General features: G+C 34.5%; 4 protein-coding genes across 9 annotated transcripts in view; 2 read left to right on the forward strand and 2 right to left on the reverse strand.

The window, feature by feature from the left end:
• Positions 1–9,584, forward strand: part of LOC113517108 (probable phosphorylase b kinase regulatory subunit beta) — a 22,471-nt gene extending 12,887 nt beyond the window's left edge. For all 5 annotated transcript variants that reach the window (XM_031908011.2, XM_031908012.2, XM_031908013.2 and 2 more), the window contains 12 exons: positions 534–653; positions 1,014–1,124; positions 1,203–1,330; positions 1,826–2,001; positions 2,822–2,910; positions 3,571–3,744; positions 4,449–4,607; positions 5,035–5,160; positions 6,219–6,442; positions 6,936–7,050; positions 7,496–7,729; positions 8,215–9,584. In XM_031908011.2, the coding sequence (XP_031763871.2) occupies positions 534–653; positions 1,014–1,124; positions 1,203–1,330; positions 1,826–2,001; positions 2,822–2,910; positions 3,571–3,744; positions 4,449–4,607; positions 5,035–5,160; positions 6,219–6,442; positions 6,936–7,050; positions 7,496–7,729; positions 8,215–8,370 (1,812 nt within the window). In that variant the 3' untranslated portion in view covers positions 8,371–9,584. The remainder of the gene's footprint in view (positions 1–533; positions 654–1,013; positions 1,125–1,202; positions 1,331–1,825; positions 2,002–2,821; positions 2,911–3,570; positions 3,745–4,448; positions 4,608–5,034; positions 5,161–6,218; positions 6,443–6,935; positions 7,051–7,495; positions 7,730–8,214) is intronic.
• A 93-nt stretch (positions 9,585–9,677) lies between these two features.
• Positions 9,678–12,271, reverse strand: LOC113516653 (dnaJ homolog shv). The gene is made up of 5 exons (XM_026901107.3): positions 11,684–12,271; positions 11,309–11,485; positions 10,852–11,019; positions 10,253–10,463; positions 9,678–9,876 (listed from the first exon to the last, which is right to left on the reverse strand). Exons 1-5 carry the CDS (start codon positions 12,131–12,133, stop codon positions 9,821–9,823), a joined length of 1,062 nt encoding a protein of 353 aa, XP_026756908.1. The 5' UTR covers positions 12,134–12,271; the 3' UTR covers positions 9,678–9,820.
• A 167-nt stretch (positions 12,272–12,438) lies between these two features.
• LOC113516726 (proteasome subunit beta type-7-like) lies at positions 12,439–13,926 on the forward strand. Its single transcript, XM_026901188.2, has 4 exons — positions 12,439–12,777; positions 12,860–13,296; positions 13,446–13,651; positions 13,741–13,926. Exons 1-4 carry the CDS (start codon positions 12,716–12,718, stop codon positions 13,879–13,881), a joined length of 846 nt encoding a protein of 281 aa, XP_026756989.1. The 5' UTR covers positions 12,439–12,715; the 3' UTR covers positions 13,882–13,926.
• A 280-nt stretch (positions 13,927–14,206) lies between these two features.
• On the reverse strand, positions 14,207–22,132 carry LOC113516753 (protein O-mannosyltransferase 1). Of its 2 annotated transcripts, XM_026901221.3 has the most exons (9): positions 22,120–22,132; positions 21,359–21,534; positions 19,841–20,142; positions 19,349–19,511; positions 18,949–19,263; positions 18,059–18,341; positions 17,377–17,644; positions 16,708–16,925; positions 14,207–16,197 (listed from the first exon to the last, which is right to left on the reverse strand). In XM_026901221.3, exons 1-9 carry the CDS (start codon positions 22,129–22,131, stop codon positions 15,706–15,708), a joined length of 2,229 nt encoding a protein of 742 aa, XP_026757022.2. In that variant the 5' UTR covers position 22,132; the 3' UTR covers positions 14,207–15,705. The 2 variants fall into 2 exon arrangements, with proteins under 2 accessions (XP_026757022.2, XP_052758644.1); XM_052902684.1 differs by lacking the exon at positions 22,120–22,132 and having other exon boundaries at positions 19,841–20,041; positions 21,359–21,949.
• Positions 22,133–22,297: the final 165 nt, after the last annotated feature.

Consider the following 22,297-nt stretch of genomic DNA (forward strand, 5'->3'; position numbering starts at 1 on the left):
TAGAAACACGAATGAGACAGAGGTACCCAAGCAATCGACTTTTGTACAAAGTTTCCCTCTGGTAAAAAGTTTTCTGCATTGGCGAGTTACACTGATCCGTAAGAATATTATGCAGCGGCGGCCTTAACCGTTGCGATGCTCCGGACGAAAGGTCTTTACGAGGCCCTTTGTCCTTCATGAAAAGTATCTGATGCGAAACTAGGTTTGGCTGTTTGATTTAGGTATTTGTTATTTTTGACGAGAAAAATTACAGATATACAAAAAAAAAATTGAGTTTTAAATTCCATTTATTTAATATATGTATATCAAATAAATGGAAAATTTCCGCTGGTTCAAGAAAACTATGTCTTATTATACATTTTTTTTACAATAAATTTTTTGTATTGTATATTTTAGTGTAAGTAGTTTTGTCCATTCGCGTTTAAAATGCCTAAATCGGGGAATTTAGGAAATGTATAGATGTTGTTCCGTGATTAATGTAATACTATGCTTGAATATTTGATGATGAGTATTGTTTGCATGTGCGGACGCAGGGTATAGCGACAGATTTGGTGGTGCAAGTAGTACTGATAGCGGAGTCGATGCGGCTCCAAGCTATGATGGGCACGTATGGCATACAAACGCAGACTCCCCACGAGGTTGAACCAGTCCAGGTGAGTAACGAGACAATATATGAACTAATGCTAATGAATTAACGCTCATGACTGTATAAAGTTGGATTTAAGTATTTTGTGTTGCTGTTGTGGTGACTGTAATATATTTGCTCATTATTCTCTAAATATATACATATAAAATATGTACGTATAGACAATGTTTTGATGCTGGCCAATTTTAAAAGGTGTTTGATATCACTAGAGTCTGGATAGTAAATCACAAGACCTAGTCATAGTTGTATGGAGGCATAATAAATTTATGAAATTTAAAAAATGCTCTTTTTGCAGTATGTTACCTTATAAAATTTAAAGTTATTACTCATGTAAACATTTTATCATTATCATATGTAATTGTTTTAGGTTTGCAGCTCTACACAACTAGTTCATGTTTACAGAGAATTAGGCGTTTGTCCTAAGTTGAAGCTCACAGGTCGTCCGATACGACCTGTTGGATCGCTTGGCACCAGTAAAGTAAGATGTAATTATAGTTATGTCATATATTGATTAATATTTAATTTCCTTTTCAAATTGATTTTATATAACTTTCAGATATACAGAGTGTGCGGTATGACGGTGCTTTGCTACCCTCTTATATTCGAGGTGTCAGAATTCTACCTATATAGGGACATGGCGTTATTAATCGACGATATAAAGACTGAGCTACAATTTGTCGGAAAGTAAGATTTTCAGTATTATTAAGTAGCTATTTATTCAAATAATATAATATTGAATCCTAGATATTCTGTGTCTATTTATGAAATCCTAAAGATCGCAGTAATTTTCATCATCACAGTAATCCATCCATCCATAAATAAAAAAAAAACATCTTCCAAAACCGATACGCGATTAAAGGAAGTCACGCTAATATTTCAATATACCAATCGAAATAGTTACCTTGACCGTATGGATATTGGTTAATGTCCGTTAATTTTATCCCTCTTAGCTGATATATTCTTATATCCTCGTATATTGCAAAATTAGTTATTGAAACGGATTTAAAATGTTGACTGATTTATCACTAAAACTATGCATAGAAAGTTTATATTTTATGTTCTAATTTTAATTTAAATCCCTTTGATTCATTAAGTTTTCAGTAACAAACATCCAAACGTCTTAATTTCGCTTGTAAGTGTATAATAGCGACAGTGTCTCAAGTAGCATACTTGTTTTAGATATTGGCGTTTGTCTGGACGTCCGACTGTGTGCTTGTTGGTGCGAGAAGAACATATGCGCGATCCTCACTTTAAGCAAATGTTGGATTTGTTCGCGATGCTTAAGAAGGGGCATTGCGACGGAGTCAAGGTCCGCCTCGGACGGCTCCAAAACTTGATTTCCAGCTCGTGTATGGGTTAGTAATTAGTAGAAACATAAAATTAAAATTTGTAATAAAAACCTAGGAAAAAAATTAACACATTCTCTAAGTGTATTATTATTATTATTATTATCGGAAGAGGGGCGTTTTTTTTTTATTTATTCCCTCAGTGTAGTTTTATATAAGTTAAATCCAGTTACGGTGCATAATAAAAATATAGAAATACCATAGCCGCATACGCAGACCGAGTTACCATACCATTTTAACGCATTAAAAAAAATCTTTATCGCATATCTAAGGCTGTCGTCATCTCTTTCTATTATTTTACACTATGGTAATTTGTGAAATAGGTAAATACGCTATTTAAATTTTGGAATGGGGTATAATTAAAAATATTACTTGAAAATTTATGTAATGTTTTACCTGTCTTGGGTAGGATATATTTGCACTTTATTAAAATTTTATACTAAAAAAAAAGACTACAATTGTGATAAAATTAGATGGTTCAAATCTGATAAACGTTATTATGGGAAATATACGTTAAAAAAGTTACTTAAAAGATACACAAAAAATACAGTCAAATTGAACATCTTTTCTTATTTGATATTGCTTAAAAAAATGGAAATCGTGCTTCTGATATAAATTTATTAGGATTATTGGAATAATTTTGACCAATTTTAATATTTTGTAGCTACAATTGTATTAATTATTATTATAATTATGGCATGATTCGAAAGCTTATGCTAATCTTTTTTTAAATTTTTCTATAAGTGACATATTACTTTGTCCATAGGCATTGAGTAGATATTTTGAGCGACTATCACGGACATTACGGAAGTGTTATTTGTTTGCACAGAGCACTTGGACTTCATGAGCCAGGGTGAGTTCCCGTCGGCGATATTCACGCAGTTTCGACAGCTGGAGCACGAGTACATCGGATACCAGGTACGGGTATTTTAGTGATAATATTCCATTTTCTTAGGTACTTTCATAGTTCCTTATACTTATAATATGTAATAAACTATTGTCTGCGTATTTTATGTACGTACCTAATAAGAAAAGGCATTCAGACATCTTTGTAGTAAGTCACGATACAAAATTTAACATATACTAACATCGTCACGCGTTTGTTAGAATTTGTTAGGATATCTGTGATCCAAGTGTCCGCTCCTCCCCTTCAATAGATGTGCAATTAAATTTGATAAATGTTTAAGACTACAAAAAAATCATCATTCAAAAGTATTGAAAATTGTTTATTTATAAAAATTGACAGGAGACATGCAATTACACTTGCATATTTGTAACGAAAAGTGATAGTATGTATTTCTTTTTAATGGATGATAATGAAATCATAACTCCATCTGCTCTATTGGTAAACTATGGTGGGGTGCTAAAGAAAAAGTAAAAAATGATAGGTGAGGATGGAGTCGAGTTAGCATACCGTGACTAAGTCACCAAGAATTAACCACAATAGTTTGTAGGGAGAACTATTTGGTCGTATCGCTAGCTACCGGGCTGCTAGACCCGATCAATAGAACAATCCTTTTTCCCCGTGTGACGGCGTGCTAGCGTGCTAGTATAGTGTACTGTGAATTCTGTGCGCAGTCGTTGACGGACGTGCCACGCACGCTGACGTATCGCGAGGAGGAGACGTGCTACGCGGCGCTGCGCGGGCGGCCCACCGCCGACGCGCTGCACGCGCTGCGCAACGCGCACGGGCTGTATGCGCGCGCGCAGCTGCTCGGCCTGCTGCTCGAGCGCGAGGGGCCCATGTACGAGGTGCGTGCCCACCGCCAACGCGACCATCGATGCAATGCGGTGTTGCCAATCTACTGTCCGCTCGCATTTCGCGGCGCTACGTCGGCGTAACGAACGATTTTCTGTCGTCCGTTCGGTAGTGCATGCGTAGGTCTTCAAAACACAAGTTCGGCGACGTCGCATTGCATACTTTTTTATACTAAAATTAATCTCATACTTTATATTATACGTTAATGTATTGCTTAAATGAGGTAAATAGCCAAACTTTGCGGACACTATTCTATAAACAGCAATTTTTTGTTTAAGGTTATTTTGTTAAACTTGGTCACTATGTATGTACGCGGTTATTTATTACTGTTTAAGCCTTATGGTGTTTTCAATAACAGCATCTTTAGACTCTGATATTTATTGCTTTGTACAGATAGTAGTCCCGTGTAGTCTCGGCATAGAATAGGACACCCCTTTCATTCCCGTGGATGTCGTAAGAGGCGACTAAGGGAGGGCGAGAGATAGGCAGCTGCGTTCCTCTTAAAACATCTCCAAAGCCTAACTGCGATTGCCAATGCGCCTGCCAAGCGTGGCAATTACTAACAAAACCTCCCAAGAAGGAGTCTTATGTTCAGCAGTGGACAGATAGAGGCTGATATGATGGTGTCAGATAAAATTACAGTGTAAAATAAAGGAGCGCGCGCTTATACTTGTATGTACGGAGTGAGGTGTTGCAGGTGAACGGCGTGAGCGTACTGGAGTCGCTGAAGAGCCTGTACCAGTCGGCGGGCGAGCTGCGGCACTGGCGCGCCGTGCGCTACTGCTCCTCGCTGCTCAACCACACCGTCGACTCCATCAGCCCCTTCATCACCACCGTCCTAGTCAACGGGAAACAGGCAAGCATTTTTGTTTTTATATAATAGCCGAGTAGTTGTACAGCATAGCTATACAACTACTCGGCTTTTAGAAAAAAAAAACATGGTCGCAATTGTAATGTTGCGTCACTTGTCGGCTGTTGCTGTTTTTTTTTTTATTGGATGAAAATGGAATGGTAACCCCGCCTGCGTTAACGGGATACGCTGGCGGGGCACCAGTGAAGGATAATCGATGGGGATGAAAACAGGCCAGTTAGCCCATCATGATGAATTCACAAGGAATTTACCATGATAGTTTCCAGGGAGAACCGCGAGGAGATCGACCTGGCTATATTATATTGCTAGCAATGGGATTCTTAGTCTCCATTACTAACAATCCCTTCAAATCGAATCGTCGAATTTATGATGAAACATGCAAGTTCACATCTACTTCGTTTCATATGTTTAGTTAATGGTGGGCGTGATCGGACAAAAGGAGACTGTGTTCGACAAACCCATGACACCCGGAGAGATACAGTCGGTCATGTATTCCACCATCCAGCCGTACGATGTTATCGGAGCCGTACTTCAACAGGTATTAGAAATTATTTTTGTTTTATTTTCCATTATCTATGACGCTTGCTTGTAGGCAGTAGGTATTTATTTTTTTCAATGGATGATAATGGAATGATAACCCCTCCTGCGCTGTCGGTATATGCTGGCGGGGCATCAGTGAGGGATGATAGGCGAGGATGAAAAGGCAGATCAGTTAGCCTACTGTGATGAATACATCTGAAATTCAGCACGATGGTTTCCAGGGAGGTCCATGTGGAGGTCGACCTGACAGGGTATATTGCTAACAATGTGACTGATTGTCCTCATTATTAACAATTTCTTTCCCCCTAGGCGTTATACATGGGAATTCAAAAAGAGATCTACTATTAACCTCTGCTTTATACTGCTATATGTCATCCATGTCTCTCATCACTGTTATCATATCATTAGAGTAATGGAATAAAAGTTATCCTTAAAAAAGGCAGTAAACAATACGCATTTACAAAATTTTATTAAAATAGGTTGAGTGGTATCGGGGTCACGGGATTTTATGTATCAATGCTATCATATGTATACATATACGTATATATATGCATCAATAGAATTGAAATGTCATTATACTATATATTATAGTATAGGTGTGTTTACGCTAGCAACGACTTATTTTAATGTTATATAAGTTGAGCGTTGAAACGACACGAAGCAAGAGAGGTATGCAAGCGCTGTTAACAATCTTATCTAGAACAAGAATGGTTGCCAGGATAACAGATACAGACAGGACGTATTCTATAAAACAATTTATCCATTTTGAAAAGGAAATCAAATAGATATATCTATAGCAACAGCATGCAAAGAGGTGTACTTGCACCCCCGTTAGGAAAAGAATAAACATACAAAAGATGTGATTTTTTTATTAAATTACTGTTTGAATAAAAACTTACGGTATTTAGGTTGCTGTTCAAGTTTGCTTAAAAACATTCATTTATAATTTATATTTTATTAGTTCATATAGAATAGTAAATGCAGCTAGATCTCCTTGGAAAGTAATCCAGGCGGCGCCCGTGATCTATATCTGAATGTGACGCCACTGACTACCAGGAGGTGGTGCTGTACTGCGGGCGACTAATCGGCACGAACCCGGACATGTTCCGCGGCATCCTCAAGATCCGCGTGGGCTGGGTGCTGGAGGCGATCCGCATCTACATGCAGCTGTTCCCGCGCGAGCGCCGCGCCGCCGACTCGCTGGAGAGCCTGTCGCCCTACACGCTGCGCGCGCTGCTGCAGCGCGTGCTCAGCGTGCCCGACTGGGCCGACGAGCGCGGGTACGCTTGTTCACTTCTCAAATGTCTCATACTACCTAATTGTGATAAGGCCTTATAAACGTATAGAAAGGTCCATCAGATAGAAAATAAAGTAAAAAAAAATTAAAACATTTCACGAGAATTATACTTGTATAAAAATTTGTTGAAGTGGATTATGTGTAACATATATTTTGATTAGACACTTGGAAATTTACTAGTTGCAAATTGTTATATGAATATTATTGAAGCATGAAAGTCATATTCTTTGTTATTAATTATTAAGTGACTGAAAAATATCAAAGTGTGCGGGATTTTAACTCGCACCTTAATTTTGTGGATGGTAGCTTAACAATTTTTTTTTATGCAACTTAAAATGGCAAACAAACTGACGGCCCACTTGATGGAATGTGGTAACCGTCGTAGAAATGAACAGTACCATGAACATAACAGAGTATAATGTGAGGATTATGGTTTGTTTTCATTTTTTTGCAATAGTAAGTTTTTTGTTTTATAGATTGACACCACTACAACGTCGGCAACTGGAGGGATGCCTATGTCGTGTGCCGAAACATTTCTATATACAAGTGTGGGATATATTATTACGAACGCCTAAAGGGATTATTATTCATGTAAGTAAATTGTTATAAATAATACAAAGTACATATTCCCTCTATGTACTATATGCTTTCAGATTGGTCCCATAAACATTTTATTGTAATCTGTGTAGTAGTTTAGTTTTTAAATAAAAATAACTAGATTTTTTAAATCGAAATAATTTATATTGTCACGTTGAAGTCGTTTTTTTAGTGGAACACAATCAAATTTTTTTTAATGGACGTAAATGAAATGGTAACTGTGCTTGCGATATTTATGCTAGCGGGGCACCGAAGGATAACTAGTGAAGATGAAGTCTGGCCAGTTAACTCACTTTGATAATCCAGTTAGCTGGCTTATTGCACTTTTCTCACGGTTGGGTTTGATTGGTGCAAGGGTGGGAGATTGTTTTGTCGCGGTTATGACCTGTGTGTTTGATTTAGCACATAGTGAGCATAGCGTCCGTGGTGCATGGTACAGGGGCAGTGGATCCCCGCGCAGCCGACGCTGGTGAACATGTCGCGGTCGGAGCTGTCGTTCGCGCTGCTGGTGGAGGAGGCGCTGGTGCGCGTGGCGCGGCCGGCGCGGCGCCAGCTGTGCGTGGAGCTGCTGTGCGTGCTGGCCACCATCCTGCGCCGCAACCCCGAGCTCTACCTGCAGCACGCGCTCGACCTCGACCGCCTGCTGGACGACGCGCACCACACCTACGCCAAGGTAATCGATTGACCGCAATAAAAAGTAGCCCATTCCCTTCTCCATCCCGTATAGTTCGTGTACAAATTTTATGTAGATTGATTAAAATACGTAATATATTACGTTAAGAGATAACAAACACACTTTCACATTTATAATATTAGTAGGAATTTGTAACAATCATAATACTGTATTTTAGACCAAAATCCGTAATGAATTAAATAAACAATATCGGTATGTGGTAATATTAAATTCATATATAATATATATATGAAACGAGAAGAAATGCATTAATTTTTAATATTAGTGGATTATTACTGGACGCCGATGTTATACAGATCTGTGTCGAAAGAGTGCATGGGGGTGCGTCGTCAATGTGGACACCTCTCGCGCCGATAACCTGGTGTTGATATCTTAATCAGTATGTTTCCGTTTCATAGTGACAGTACATCCCTTCCGTCTAGTAGGTGTGGTGTATACAATATGCATGTTGTGTGGTATCGCAGGACAGGGGGAGTGCGGGTGGTGCGGAGGAGGAGGAGGAGGCGTTGAGCGCAGCGCCGGTCGCCGTGACGGTGGGCTACCTGGCGCGCGCCGTCGTCAACAGCGTGCTGCAGGGCGCGGCCGCGCCCCATGGCCAACCCTCCTGCCTTGTTTCCTAGTTTCAAACTTTTCATGTTATGTCAATTTTCTCTTTTATATTTTAACACTTTATCCAAATTTCCATACGCGACAGTTAATCCACTGTTGTCGAAGAAAATATTTCCTAGTAATTATTAATAATTTTGTGAATATTGTTTCAGTAATCATCATTGGCATCCTCTATTATATAGGGGCATGTGCTCTTCTAGAATGGAGTATGTATTCCATTAGATAACAATATGCGTGAATGACAGGTCAGGTCATGAATGACTGGTCTTCAAATGACCCTTTATTATAAGTAAAAACATAAAATGCGGTAGAAATATAAAATTTTGCACAAGTTGAAATAGAATAATTTTGATTGAATGATGACGATTTTTTAAATAGAGTTGAATTTTTTACTAAAAATTCAAATTTTTCTATCTTCATACACTAGGTACTCCTAGTGTATGAAGTGGCTTTCACTCTCTAATGGAGAATGTTTAAAATGGTTATGAAGTAATAGGGATTTTAAAATTCTACTCTACTTCGCATATATTTCCTATAAGTATAGATAATTATATAAGACAAAAAAAGAGGCTGATAAAAAGACATTAAAATCTTGTAGGTCTTAATATTGAAATAATTTACTTGTTACCCAATAACTATAATGGTAGTTTTAACCCCTAGTTATGTTTATTAATCTTGGAGTTTGTTTAAATTTTTAGTTTATCGACAAGACAGCTTTATGGAAGTGCCATATTCTTTTTTTACAAATTCTAAAATATAAAGAATTTTGGTATTTCAGCTTACGAATATGTTTTGCAGAAATAAATAGTATTTTTGTATAATTTTTTTTATTGTTGGTGTAATGTGTTTACTGTATGTATCTTCTTTATTTTAAAATGTATCGGTGAACAATTTTGAGTGAGTAGGTTAATGTAATAAATACTTTTTATAAATATTAGTATAGATGTTTAAATATTTTTTTTTGTCTCTTCCGAATTATAGTTGTAGAAGAGAAACTTTCCTATTCGGGATTTTAACCCGTTTAATTCATAATAAGTTATAATAGTTTAAGCTTTAATATTCAAAATTGTCATTCCTAAACGTTTATATATAATTAATATTTGTAAATATTTTTATTTCGTGCCATGATCCTTTTAATCATGTTAATAAAATATCACTTTACTTTTTAATTAAATATGTATTAATTTTTATATATATTATGTAATTAAAATGCCGTTTTAATATTATTTTAGATTCATTACAGTTTTACATGTTAAATTGTTATTAAATATGGGAAATATTTTTATAAAAGATCGGGTTTTATTTATCAAGGAACACATTCAGGGTTGTAAGATTTTATTTTTTTTTAAAAACAATCACATTCTCCACAGGTAACACAAACTTAGTTTCAGATACACACTTTCTCCATAACATTGCACTCAATTAATTCACTACTTAAATAAATTATTGGCAGAATAGCTACTATAGTCCATTGTATATTTTGATATTTTGACTCTGTTTAAGTATCTTCCGGAGAGCTGAAAAATAAGAATAAATTTCTGGCATTAATACTATTATAGCCTGAATTGGGTGATTAGTTAAAGATTTATCAATGTAAACTAAAACTGTAGTGTAAAATTTAAATGGGCAAACTTTGCACAGTTGTATGAACATTAACAGTGCAAATAAATAAATACACCAATGAGATCTTGGATTTGATTCAGCTGGGGCAATTTAGGAATTGAAATTCTTTGGCTCCCAAAGCTCAGTCTTTAGTCTCTCCTAACAGAGTTTAGTTTGAATATTTGCTGGATCACGTAGCACTACTGTAAACCCATTAAACATGTCTACAATTAGAGGAATTTAAGATGTTAACTGAACATTAATATATGTGACATAATTTTTTTCTCTCACCTTCTTTGTCTTCATCACTGAAGTCCTGTTTAGGAAATTCAATATCAAATGTGACATAGAGGTTGCCATGGAGGTTGTTATTTTCAAAGTTTGGCATGCCTTCACCCTTCTTACGCACACGTGCACCAGCCCATGTTACCTTGTCTCGGGACACTGTCACCTTATGTCCATCAAGATGTACTAACTCCAATGTAAAACCAGTTAAAGCATCCTAAAATTGTCATCAATATTTTTAGTATTTATAAATGTATCTAATAAAAAAGATATGCACTCTTGCTTATAAACACTATTCAAACATAAGCATTACTATTTTCAGTCCATCTGTGATTACAATAACATCTGTGATACATAATTACAATTATATAAAGGTAGCTTATGTTTTTATAAATTAAATAGTGTGAATCCAATATAGGAAAAACTTTATATGAATGAATCTATTATGCAAGAAGTTATCCATTTTCTCATGGATTTTTAATGTAGATCTTCAGTATTTATACTATAGTTAATTAAGAGTAGATTTAAGGTGGCAATTAGTGTGATTTTTAGTTACAGTATTACTAAGTAAATGAAATAATAAATCTATTTCAGTAGAAACTAACCTGCAATGAAATAGTGACATTAGTGTACAAGTCATCTCCTTTTCGTGTAAATTGTGGGTGTCTCTCTGTTCTAAATACAATAACCAAGTCTCCAGGGTCCCCATCTACATGAGGCTCACCCTCACCTCTGAGCTTAGACTTATGGCCATCTGGAGCGCCTACTTCAACCTAGAAAAAATATTAGATGGTATTTAGATTTACTTAAATAATTGAAAAGGTTTACCATCTGTGGATGTTGGTTTGAATCCTACATAATACAAATGTTTTTTATATATGAGTATAAAGTCTTTATAAAAAATATTTTGAGAATTGGTAGTATAAGACTACCAGGTAACTATGAACCTATTAGGTACACAGGTAACCAGGTTTTATAGTAATAATACAATTTTTTAATTATGTGTTGTATATAATTTTGACTTAAAACTAATGCAAAGTAAATAAATTTCTTAAAACCCACCTCTATTTCTAAAAGTCTCTCTTCATTAACAAATTTAACATTAGGACATTCATCACAAACAGTCTGCTGCATCATTTGAAACCTTCCTGGGCCCAGGTTTCTAGTCACCATCTCCTGACGACAATTGCACTTCCTTGTACCTGAAGCAGGCTTTATTACTGGCTTGTTCCTTGTTATCTGAAATGATTGTCATTAATTGATGCATTATACAATGTGATTAATAAAAATTAGAATATTTAAAGCATATGTAAGAATAGTAAAAATATGAGTTATCAGTAAAAATAAATGACATAATGAAAACTATGTAATATTTGAATACTTTCTAGTTAATGATTTAAGATTTCTATGTTACCTAGCAAAAAGATATTGACTTACTTCTATGAAGTTTCCATTGTAAAGTTCTTCTAGAGTAACAGTAAGTTCCATAACAATGTCGGCACCACGAGGTGTTTCATGTTGTTGTGGTTCACCACCAAAATGGAAACCGAAATCTCCGAAAAAGCTTGCGAATGGATCGTTATTATTCATCATTCCATCCTTTTTAAGACAATCTTCGCCGCATCGGTCGTATAGTTCTCGTTTCTCCGGGTCGGATAAAGCTTCATATGCGGCGCCAAGATCTTGAAACTTTTGAGATGCATTTGGATCATCTTGATTTTTGTCCGGATGAAGAGCTTTTGCTAATTTTCTGTAAGCTTTTTTAATTTCATTCGTACTAGCAGAACGGGAGACACCAAGTATTTGATAAAAATCTCTTCCGGCTAGAGTTAAGACTAGAGCCGTAGTAAAATAAATTATACATATGTATGCCACATTATTAAACATTTTGCTGTTTTTATACCTAGGAACTATTTTAAAATCTAAAATTACGTTAATTTGTAATAAAATATGTTTCAACACATTCCGTCTTTTGACTTTTGCTCGACGAATTAAAATTGAGGCGTTCAAGACAATTCGTCTAGACGTAATTGGTAGATTTTAGTGATATAGAAAAAAGTTACAACACATGTCTATTGTAATGTAATTTAAAATTTATTTTCTAAGCAATAGATGATATTATTATTTTGCAAATTCTAGATCATTATTAACCAATCACATTTAGCCTCGTACTGTGGGGATACCAGTTAAAAATCAATAACATAAAATTACAAAGCAAGGAGTTTGATCGTTGAATAGGTTCAATTAGCGTTTTTTCATGTGTGGTTTATATTTTATCTGCGAATTCAGTGGATATCTAACGTATAGTCTCTGTAATCTGTGCTTTATATACTTTGCGAATTTCATTTTGAAAAGTCATATTTTTTGACAGAAAACATCTAGTTACAAGGCATAATTGTATTTAGTATTTTCGTATTCTTCTGTTTTTAATTTGAAAATAAAAATTAATAATTATAAATAACTGTAATAATGGCTTCTGTATTAGTTCCCGAAGTACCAGCGCCTGGGTTTTCTTTTGAAAACTGTCAACGGTAAGCTATTTACAATTATATATCAGCGATATATACTGCAAATGCATCCTCATATTTGATTAATTGATATTTCACCTTACAGAAATGCGTTTCTGGCGCAAAAAGGATTTCCTGCACCTAAAGCTACAAAGACAGGGACCACCATCGTGGGCATCATTTATGCAGATGGTGTGATACTTGGTGCCGACACGAGGGCCACTGAAAATACAGTAGTGTCTGATAAGAATTGTCAGAAAATTCATTATTTGGCGGGCAATATGTATTGTTGTGGGGCGGGTACTGCTGCAGATACAGAAATGACTACACAAACAGTGGCCTCACAGCTAGAGCTACAACGTTTGCACACGGGCCGCACAGTGCCTGTTGAAACTGCTGCTACCCTTCTGAAGCGCATGTTGTTCCGTTATCAAGGATACATTGGTGCTGCTTTAGTTTTAGGTGGTGTGGATCGTACTGGGCCTCATATCTATTGTATTTATCCTCATGGGTCTGTTGATAAACTACCTTATGCTACCATGGGTAAGTAGACAATTGTTAATGGATATAACTTACAAATAATAATTATTATTTTCCAGCGGAACTTATTTCTTGTAATAAATTACTCATACATTTTTTATATATTAACAAGGCCTCAACAGATATAAGGAAATATTGATAATACTTTTTAGGTTCGGGATCTCTTGCAGCCATGGCTGTATTTGAAGCAGGTTGGAAACCTAATATGACTGAGGAAGAGGGTAAAAAGTTGGTGCGAGATGCCATTGCTGCTGGTATTTTTAATGATTTGGGCTCAGGATCCAATGTTGATATTTGTGTCATTCGCAATACTGGCCCTGCTCAATATCTAAGAACATATGAAGAAGCTAATGTAAAGGTCAGTGAAGTACATTTTTACAGAAGTGTAACATTTTCTAATCTACTTTTGTTTTTGTAATAATGGAACATAATTTTGTTGTATTTTAGGGTAAAAAACAAGGGTCTTATAGATATCCTGCAGGTACAACGGCTGTTCTCAAGCAGCGTGTGATACCACTGGAGGTGGAATCTGTGGCAGTACATCCGGTGCAGGCTATGGAAGTGGAACCCTCACCCAGCCGACGTTAATCAATTATATCATTGTATTTTTAATAAATGTTTATGAAAAATAAATTTTTCATTTTTTTCTGCCATGATTATAAAAATTTTGTGATCCTTTAGCTTGGTTTTTTTATGTATAAAGATAAACAATGAACATCAGGGATAAAATAATATCTAAAGCTTTTTGTATATAATTTGAGATAAAACTGTATTTGTTAATAAAAGCATAAAGTTAAACTATATTACTAATATTAAAATTTATTAATTAAAATATATCTATTGGACGGAATGTAAATTTTATAAATTTATATTAATAGGTACTGAAAGCATGAAGTGAAACTGCATTATTAAATTAATATTAAATTTTATTATCCAAATATAAAAAAAAAAATATAAAATATATCTATTGGACGGAATGTCATTTCATAAAACTTTATTAGCACCTTTTAAAAAATTAGGATAATAGCACATAAATAACTGATGATTCTAATATTAAACTTTAGTCGCAACTGAGATTATTCATTAATATTTGAAAAAGTCATTATTAAAAGTCAATATAATCTTATCAAATAATAATAGTCAAAATAATATTTTTGACTATTCATATATTATTTTATTTATTCACTCATAACCCATTCTTCGTACAGAACACTCATCATCATCTTCCTACCCTTATCCCAATTATTATATGAAGTCGGCGTAATAAAGAGGGTTGACGTCAGGCAGGCGGCCGGTTGTAAAACTTTAAGCCAAATCTTTTTGTAATATAGATAAAAAACATTAAGCCGATCCCAAATAATAATTGGGATAAGGGTAGGAAGATGATGATGATTATTAAAAGTCATTATAAATGTTTAACCGCCAATAGCTTAAAAAACATCCTAGTTTTGATTTCAAATACGAAACTAAAAACTAGTTGATTTTATGATAAATACTCGACATACTGAAAGAGACCTGCAAAATAGGAAAATCTATTAAAGCTAATAGTGCTTAAACGTCGATATGTATAGTTAAGTATAATACTTATATAAGTAATGGGTGTACGAGTTTTGTGACAAAGATTTAATTATTTGATTTAATTTGAATAATGTACCACTGCTATTTTCCAAGGATATCCTATCCACATAAATGGCATATTTTAGTGAAAACGGAGAGTCATACTCTCCGTTTTCACTAAAATACATGCGATTGTGTATTTAAATACGTGTATTTAGATGAAAATGGTTGTGACGTCTTCATCAGCAAAATATTAATAAACAATTGAATTTAAACATTTTAGAAGTATTGTGTATGTAGAGCACACAACATATGGTTGCTGAAAACGTGGTGTTACAAGCACTGAACATAATACAGGCTTTTGGGCATTCATAGAGTCCAAATAAGTTTCCACTATTTTATAATGCAATAAGCCAAATTGTATGTTGCCTATGATAACATATTAACTAATATACAGTCTATAAAAATATATTTATTATATAGTAAATGCACTTGAGAATCTTTAATTGAGTATTCATATATTATTTTATTTATTCATTCATAACCCATTCTTCGTACAGAACATATATATTATATTTTTTAAATATGGACATTAGTCCATATTTAAAAATTATAATATAATATTTATATGTTCATGGTATTGTTCTAATAAAACTATTATAAAAATAATACTTTTCAGTTGTAATAAAGTGCAGAGTAGAAAATACTTTTAGCAATAGCAAGGTACTGTAATACCTATACTTAATAATAATAATTTAATAAAAGAATTAATAATTGTGACAAGATCATTACATGGCAGTAAAGAACAGGTAAACATTCGAATTTATATAACTAACATATAAGGATATAAAAATATTATCCTTTTTTATGTAAAATGAAATCCCATGTATCCTTCCATCTGAGATTCATAAGATCACTCTCAGTCAAATTAACATTTCCATAGTTAAGGACACTAAATTTTTTAAATGTAAGTACCACATACGCGAGCCACACTGCTACACATACAATGAATACATTTGTTAAGGGCTTAGTTTTCTCGTGTATATGCAGAATGAAATAAATATGATCAATTACATAAGACAATAGAAGTATTTTAAATATATAAGCAGGTAGATAATGATGAAGGAACAGTGTTCTATCCATAAAATAGTAAGGAAGATAGTGCAACCAGTAGCCTAGAAAGAAAATATAACCAGCGTCGTAGAACTGCTGTATCGCTCGAATCGGAAGATCTGCACATGCGCGCCTCCGGCGGATCGCATAGACTGCCAGCAGAACGCTGTACAACAAAACTGATAACGTTGCGGCGTACCATGTTATCAAATTTCCAATCAAGTGTATTTGAGCCTGTAAACATAGAAAATGGTGCATTAACAGCATCTTGCTGCGTCTACGAATTGCTTAATGTGTATTGTGTAATTGAAGTAGCATACTTCAATGGTAAAATATCATATTGTGATATCACAACGTTAACATTGCATATCGCATTTTTAAGGGACAAATGACATGACGAAACGTCATGTAATTTGTCCCTTGTATGGGATTTCAGTATCGTTCGAAAATAATGCTCGTGTATGTTGAACAATTGCCGTGCCGTGTGGTCTCGGCATAGAATAGGCCACCCCTTCCTTTCCTGTAAGTGTCGTAAGAATTGAATAAGGGAGGGCGAGGGATGGACAGCAGCGTTCCTTTTAAAACATCTCTAAAGTCTAATTGCGGTTGCCTACCCGCCTGCCAAGCGTGGCAACTACTGGCAAACTCCCCTTACAGGGAAGGCTTATGTTCAGCAGTGGACAGTTCGTCATGTCAAGAAATACATCATTCAAAATAAGTGGGGTGAATGGCAAATTCACTCACATTAGAGTTAGGTGATAACCAGTATGCAATTGAGCGAACAAGCAGTGGCCACTCGGGCGGTTCACTTGCAAACATATGGCCGTGGGGCGCGTCAGGAGCGTGTGCGATCATCTTGTATTGCAGCTCCGCAAATTTCTCCCAAAATGTGAGTTGTGTTACTGCTGTTGGTATCATTTCTGCTGAAACAAGTTCTCGCTCGCGTTCTCGTCTGTCTTCCGCTGTAAACGATATGTAATTATTATATTTACGAGAATAGAATAGCTATTAACAGTAGTATTCGTATTTGAGGGTTTTATTGGAATAATAATTAGTGAAATTAAACTTTTTACCCTAACCAAACTTAAAAATAATGGATAATTGTCAGAATTCTTCAACTCAGTATGTGCCCTAAAGTGGACAGTGTCTCCGAGGCTAGCTCAGGAATCGATGGCGTGGTGACGGACATATTTAAAAGGGACTGGTTGGAGGTAGCAGAGTGTAGGAACTTTCGGAAGAACAAAAAAAAACACTTGCCGACGCAGATGTACGACTACATGTATTAACATTATATACTAGTCATTCGTGGAAACTCCTATATCTGGGCTAGTGAACTCTGATAGCATTATACAGACATACATCCAAGTATTTTTATCCAGTTTATACTTGTGTAGGTATTATTTATATATTTACCTTTAGTGTATCGATGTTCCTCGACATTCCAAATACTATCTTGGTGTGTGATGACCTTGTCAGCTACTACTTCATGCTGATGAAATCCCCAAGCGGGTAGCTGACGTCCACTAAAGCGCAGCGCTGATCCCGAGTCAACATGTATCAGCCGTACCATAGAACGTATGCTGTCCCATGTAGCATCTTCGCTGTCTCGGTTCACAATGTCTACTCGCCATAGATTCTGAGCTGGCATTGACACATTATAGTCTATGTAGCAGGATACTTCCTGTATTAATAAACATATACAGGTATACAACAATATTATATTTGTGTCGTATTTAAAGTCAAATGTAGGTTTAAAATTATATCAGAATTTTCGTATTATACATTAATTTAAACAGTATTTTTTTTTTTACATAAAAGATGTAAGTTAAATATCCTCAAATAAACATATAATTTTTGTTAACAACCCTCCTCTCCCCCCCGAATAAGAGAGTTAGTAGGTATGGAAAAAAACTGCCTAGAACTATATTATTGGACTTACATATATAAAAACTTAATTTCCGTATCAACATATGTTTAGATTAAAGTCACTTGAGGTGTTTGTGGTTAAGTCAACTTATAATCATTATAATTTGTGTTACGGCAATAAAATATATAAACACTGGAAATGCAAAAAGGTATTAATAAAACCTCTGACCTGTGACTGTGGCGAGGCTGGCGCTGCAACATCGTGTGAATTGAGCGCCCTGCTCGTAATACCATGAAGTAGTTGAACGATATCTCCGTGACGAATAGCGTCAGGGGGACGGGCTACAGCTAGGGATGGCTGCTCAGGCCGTTTCACTATCCACCAGTTATTAACGTCTTTGAAACTATAACACGTTACTTGCTGCTGATGGGACGAACCCCGCTGGTCTGTGTATCGAACCGGATACACGTGTGCGTGGGAATGCAGCCAACATGTTCGTCCGTGTGTGTGCCTGGAAATGAGTGTGATGTATAATTAAGATGGATAGAAGAGAAATGAGAAGAACAAATAAGAAAAATCACCAATTACAGCAATTAAGCTGTTTAGCCATCTTATATGACGTAACAATTTCATAATGAACTTGGAAATCTTTCCAGACAGAAAATAGAAGGAAGAATGGAGTGGAACACTAATAAATAATGTCATGAATTAAATAAAAACTATGTACTTAAGGGATGTTTATATAGTCATTATATGTAGTCACTAATTGACAATGTGACTAAATTATATAGACTTGTTTAAAAATTTGCCAAATCTGACAAGTCTTTCAAGAACATTTAAAATAATAATTAAAATTCCTTCTTTTCGCAGGCAAGCATGCAGGTAGGTTGTTAAAGGTATATTCTTAGTTTATTATTTTTGTATTTTTTTTTAAATGAAATTTGAGAGAAATTGAGAAATTTCTAGGAAAAAACAAAATGTATTGCTAGACAGTGTTATGGCATTATAAATATATATGGCAGTTTGAATTATGTAATTTGCTCATTAATTATGACGGGCAACTCTCTATCTACTACAATCAGTAGGTGATCTTTATATAAGAAATAAACATATTGTACCTGAGAGTAATTTGTGATCCATGGGCAACATGTAATGGCTGGCCTCGCGTAATGCTCGCAAGTCCACCTTGCAGCGAGGCTTGAAATGCACTCGTCATTACACTGTCATGTGGGCCAGCTTTAGGTAACATAGCCAAGTGTGCATAGAATACTCCCACATACACTAACACCGGTAGAATAATTAAAACAATCAATCTCCACAGCACCGCTAATGCCAGACGCAGGGTTGATTCGGTGCTACCAACTTGTCGCCATATTTGTCGCCCGACAAGAAATAATGCCAGGTAATATGTATAAAGTCCCGAGTATTTCACACTGAAATCAAGAAGTCTAAATGAAGAGAACACAATAATATAAATAAATAATGTGGAGTGATATACAATATTATTATATTACATACGAAAAACAGCATCCAAGTGACACAGCAGCAACACAAAGCCAGATTACACTAGACACACCAGTTTTATATGTGCTTTTAATTGTACACAATATGCCACATAATCCAAATAGTATTTGAATGCTTTCTAGTAGCATGAATCTTGATTGTGCTAGGAAACAATTTTCTGAAACAGTAAATCACTTATAACTAGAAATACATCTAAGGAAATATAATGAAAATGCTACACAATTATATATAGTAAACTTTAAAATGTAAAATTGTTATGTTCACATTAACAAATCAGTGTGACTGTCAATAAGAATTATTAATAACTTTAAAGATATTAAATAACTAACCAACTTAAAACCATAAAACTCAATTGATAGGAAATTCTACTTCAGCAAGCCCAAAACTAACGAAAAACATGCACTAGGTACATATGCAAACATTGTCAACAAATTCGCTATTTAAAACAATGTTTTAAATTTATATTGAAAATAATGTTTTACTAACCAAATAAAACTAATAAACCAGCTAATATTGCCGTCCATTGATAGAAAGATATTTCTAACATCACTTGATATGTAACTGCTACCAAAAGACTGCCAGCCACAGCAGGCACCATGCGCAGAGCTCTTATTGGTACATTATGTGTATATGGTGATCCAATTCTATCAAACGTGAAATTTCCATCATAGCCAGCAGCATGGCCTGCTAAATACAGAAGCTGTTTACCAAGTGGTGGATGTGCATCAAAGAAAAACACCCCTTTTGTGTACAATGATACATATCTCCCATAATGTAGCTCATCAAATCTGAAACATTAATTATCAAAGTACTTAATTAAAAAAAAATTTTGTAGATTTAAAATCATCATCATCAATCATTAATAAACATGTGATATTTCTATATACTTATATTGATAAAATTTTGTTATCAAGAGTGGGGTCTGAACAAACCACTTAGTTCGATTTAAAAAGTAAACTACTAAATTGATTCTGATAAAGTTTCTATGGCATCAATTCTAAGTATATCCATGAGGTAACAAATATAAAAAAAAAGAAAAAATACAACCAAATTGAGAATCTTCTTCTTTTTGATGTCAATTAAAAATTGGTGTCATGGATTGTGTAAAAGATGGTATGATCAGAAAGGAAGTGAATACTAAGATGATTACAATTAGAGTTGACCAGAAGTGAAACTATTAAGTTTGTACTGATCTTTGGAAGTTTATTACTCAGACATGCTCAAATGGTTAAATGTATATGAATAAAATTTGGTGTATATCCTAACTTAACCCTTCTTTGCATACTGGTGAAAATATCCATCATAACAGTGAATGCCTAAAAATCATATAAAAGAACAATTTCACTTTAAGTTGATCTTGTCTGGATACCTTTTTAATGTCCATTGCAGAAAAAAAAAACATAGCTGTCAAATATATTTTTTAACCATTTTTCCATTAATTTTGAACATGAATTATATCACCTTGATTAAATTCACCAATAAAAAAAAATGCCACAAAGAAGGGTTGAGATACAAGATAAATTATATAATGATTCACAAGGCTAAAGTTTTGGAAAACAGCTGGTGAAATACTGATATTGTTTATAGACTATGTTTTATCAGTAGCTATATGCAGCTCCACTCACATCAATTTATATAAAAAATATCATATAATCAACACTAGAATGTTTATTTGAATATCAAATTTCATTCAAGTATGTTAACTGTTAAACATCTTTACAAAGATGTGATTGTTAGTAACATGGAGTGGCACCCACTTCCATTGCTAGTAATATCTTGTTAGGTTGATTCCCACATAGGCACTGCTGGAAGCTATTTAGTTAATACCTTATTTGGATTCATCATTATGAGCCGACTGAACTTCTTCCTCATCTGTTACTTTTACTGGTATCCTGTCAGTGTATACCATGTTTGTACTATTAGTATTCACTAACAGGGCACAATTTCATTTTCATCTCATAAAAAAAGCAATAGGTATTAGTAGTATAATAAACATTTTCTTACACAATGTATTTTGGTTCCTCCAAGCTGTATAGTCTAGTACTAAGAGCTAATACCAGTAGTCCTACAAAGACCAAGTCAACCTCCAAGCGTAGGCTTAAACGGGTTCTCTCTACATACTTGTCAGGTGGCATTTCTTCCTCATTTAGTTTTAATTTATTTTTTATTGGAGCTTTTTCCTGGTGAAAAAATCTTACTAATATAACAAAATTGTAACTAGATAAAGGCTGTACATGGGATATATTTAAGAAATATTAGTATAAGGGATCTTTATAATGATAATAGTAGTGAAAACAATAATTTTTAGAAATTTTGTCTTTGTTTTTGTTATATTTGTTTGTTCTGGTATCATGCAAAAACTACTGCACCAAATTGGATGCGATTTTTACAGGTCTAACTTAATATCTGGTGTATGTTAGTTTTTCTACTTCTGGAAACCACAAGGCGCAAAAAGTTAGTATAAAAGAAAAATTTACACTGATTTCACTATTTTTTATCATCATAATTTTTTATATATATAAATAGATTAAAAATAGAAAATGATAAGTTATTTCACTCAATTATATTTAAATAATACAAGATACCTATCATAAATAAAATTGTGATACTAAAGTGGGTCATTAACTTTATAAATTTATATCAATAACTATCTGAAGAAAAAACTGGACTTGTACATCAAGAACATGGGTTTAATGTATAAATAGTAAAAATAATTACTATGAGTACAAATATTGTTACAATTTTTGTTGTTAGTAGCTACTTACAATTTCCTTCATCTCCTTTTTTTTTTTTTTAGTACGTTTGTTCCGTTTGGAACAGGCTAAGGTCGGAGACCATGCTGCCTAGTCTTCAAAAAGATAATTTGTCTGGAATTTTATTTTTCTAATGTCGCTTCAATTATTGTCATAATCTTCAATATTTCATTTGTCAAATCCGGTAAGT

Source organism: Galleria mellonella, unplaced genomic scaffold, assembly GCF_026898425.1.
Source record: "Galleria mellonella isolate WM207_F2 unplaced genomic scaffold, CSIRO_AGI_GalMel_v1 utg93, whole genome shotgun sequence".
NCBI classification, from domain to species: Eukaryota; Metazoa; Arthropoda; class Insecta; order Lepidoptera; family Pyralidae; genus Galleria; species Galleria mellonella.

Bases quoted from the DNA above. Each gene is read 5' to 3' on its own strand.
- LOC113516653 (XM_026901107.3), bottom strand. From the start codon at position 12,133: ATGTTTAATAATGTGGCATACATATGTATAATTTATTTTACTACGGCT. The intron at 11,020-11,308 runs GTGGGTTTTAAG...TATTTTTTCTAG, and splicing joins AGAGACTTTTAGAAATAGAG to GTTGAAGTAGGCGCTCCAGA. The intron at 9,877-10,252 runs GTGAGAGAAAAA...CTTATTTTTCAG, and splicing joins CAGTGATGAAGACAAAGAAG to CTCTCCGGAAGATACTTAAA.
- LOC113516726 (XM_026901188.2), top strand. From the start codon at position 12,716: ATGGCTTCTGTATTAGTTCCCGAAGTACCAGCGCCTGGGTTTTCTTTT. The intron at 12,778-12,859 runs GTAAGCTATTTA...TTCACCTTACAG, and splicing joins TCTTTTGAAAACTGTCAACG to AAATGCGTTTCTGGCGCAAA. The intron at 13,652-13,740 runs GTCAGTGAAGTA...GTTGTATTTTAG, and splicing joins ATGAAGAAGCTAATGTAAAG to GGTAAAAAACAAGGGTCTTA.
- LOC113516753 (XM_026901221.3), bottom strand. The intron at 19,264-19,348 runs GTATGTAATATA...TCTTGATTTCAG, and splicing joins TCACTTGGATGCTGTTTTTC to TGTGAAATACTCGGGACTTT. The intron at 17,645-18,058 runs GTCAGAGGTTTT...TTATTAATACAG, and splicing joins CAGCCTCGCCACAGTCACAG to GAAGTATCCTGCTACATAGA.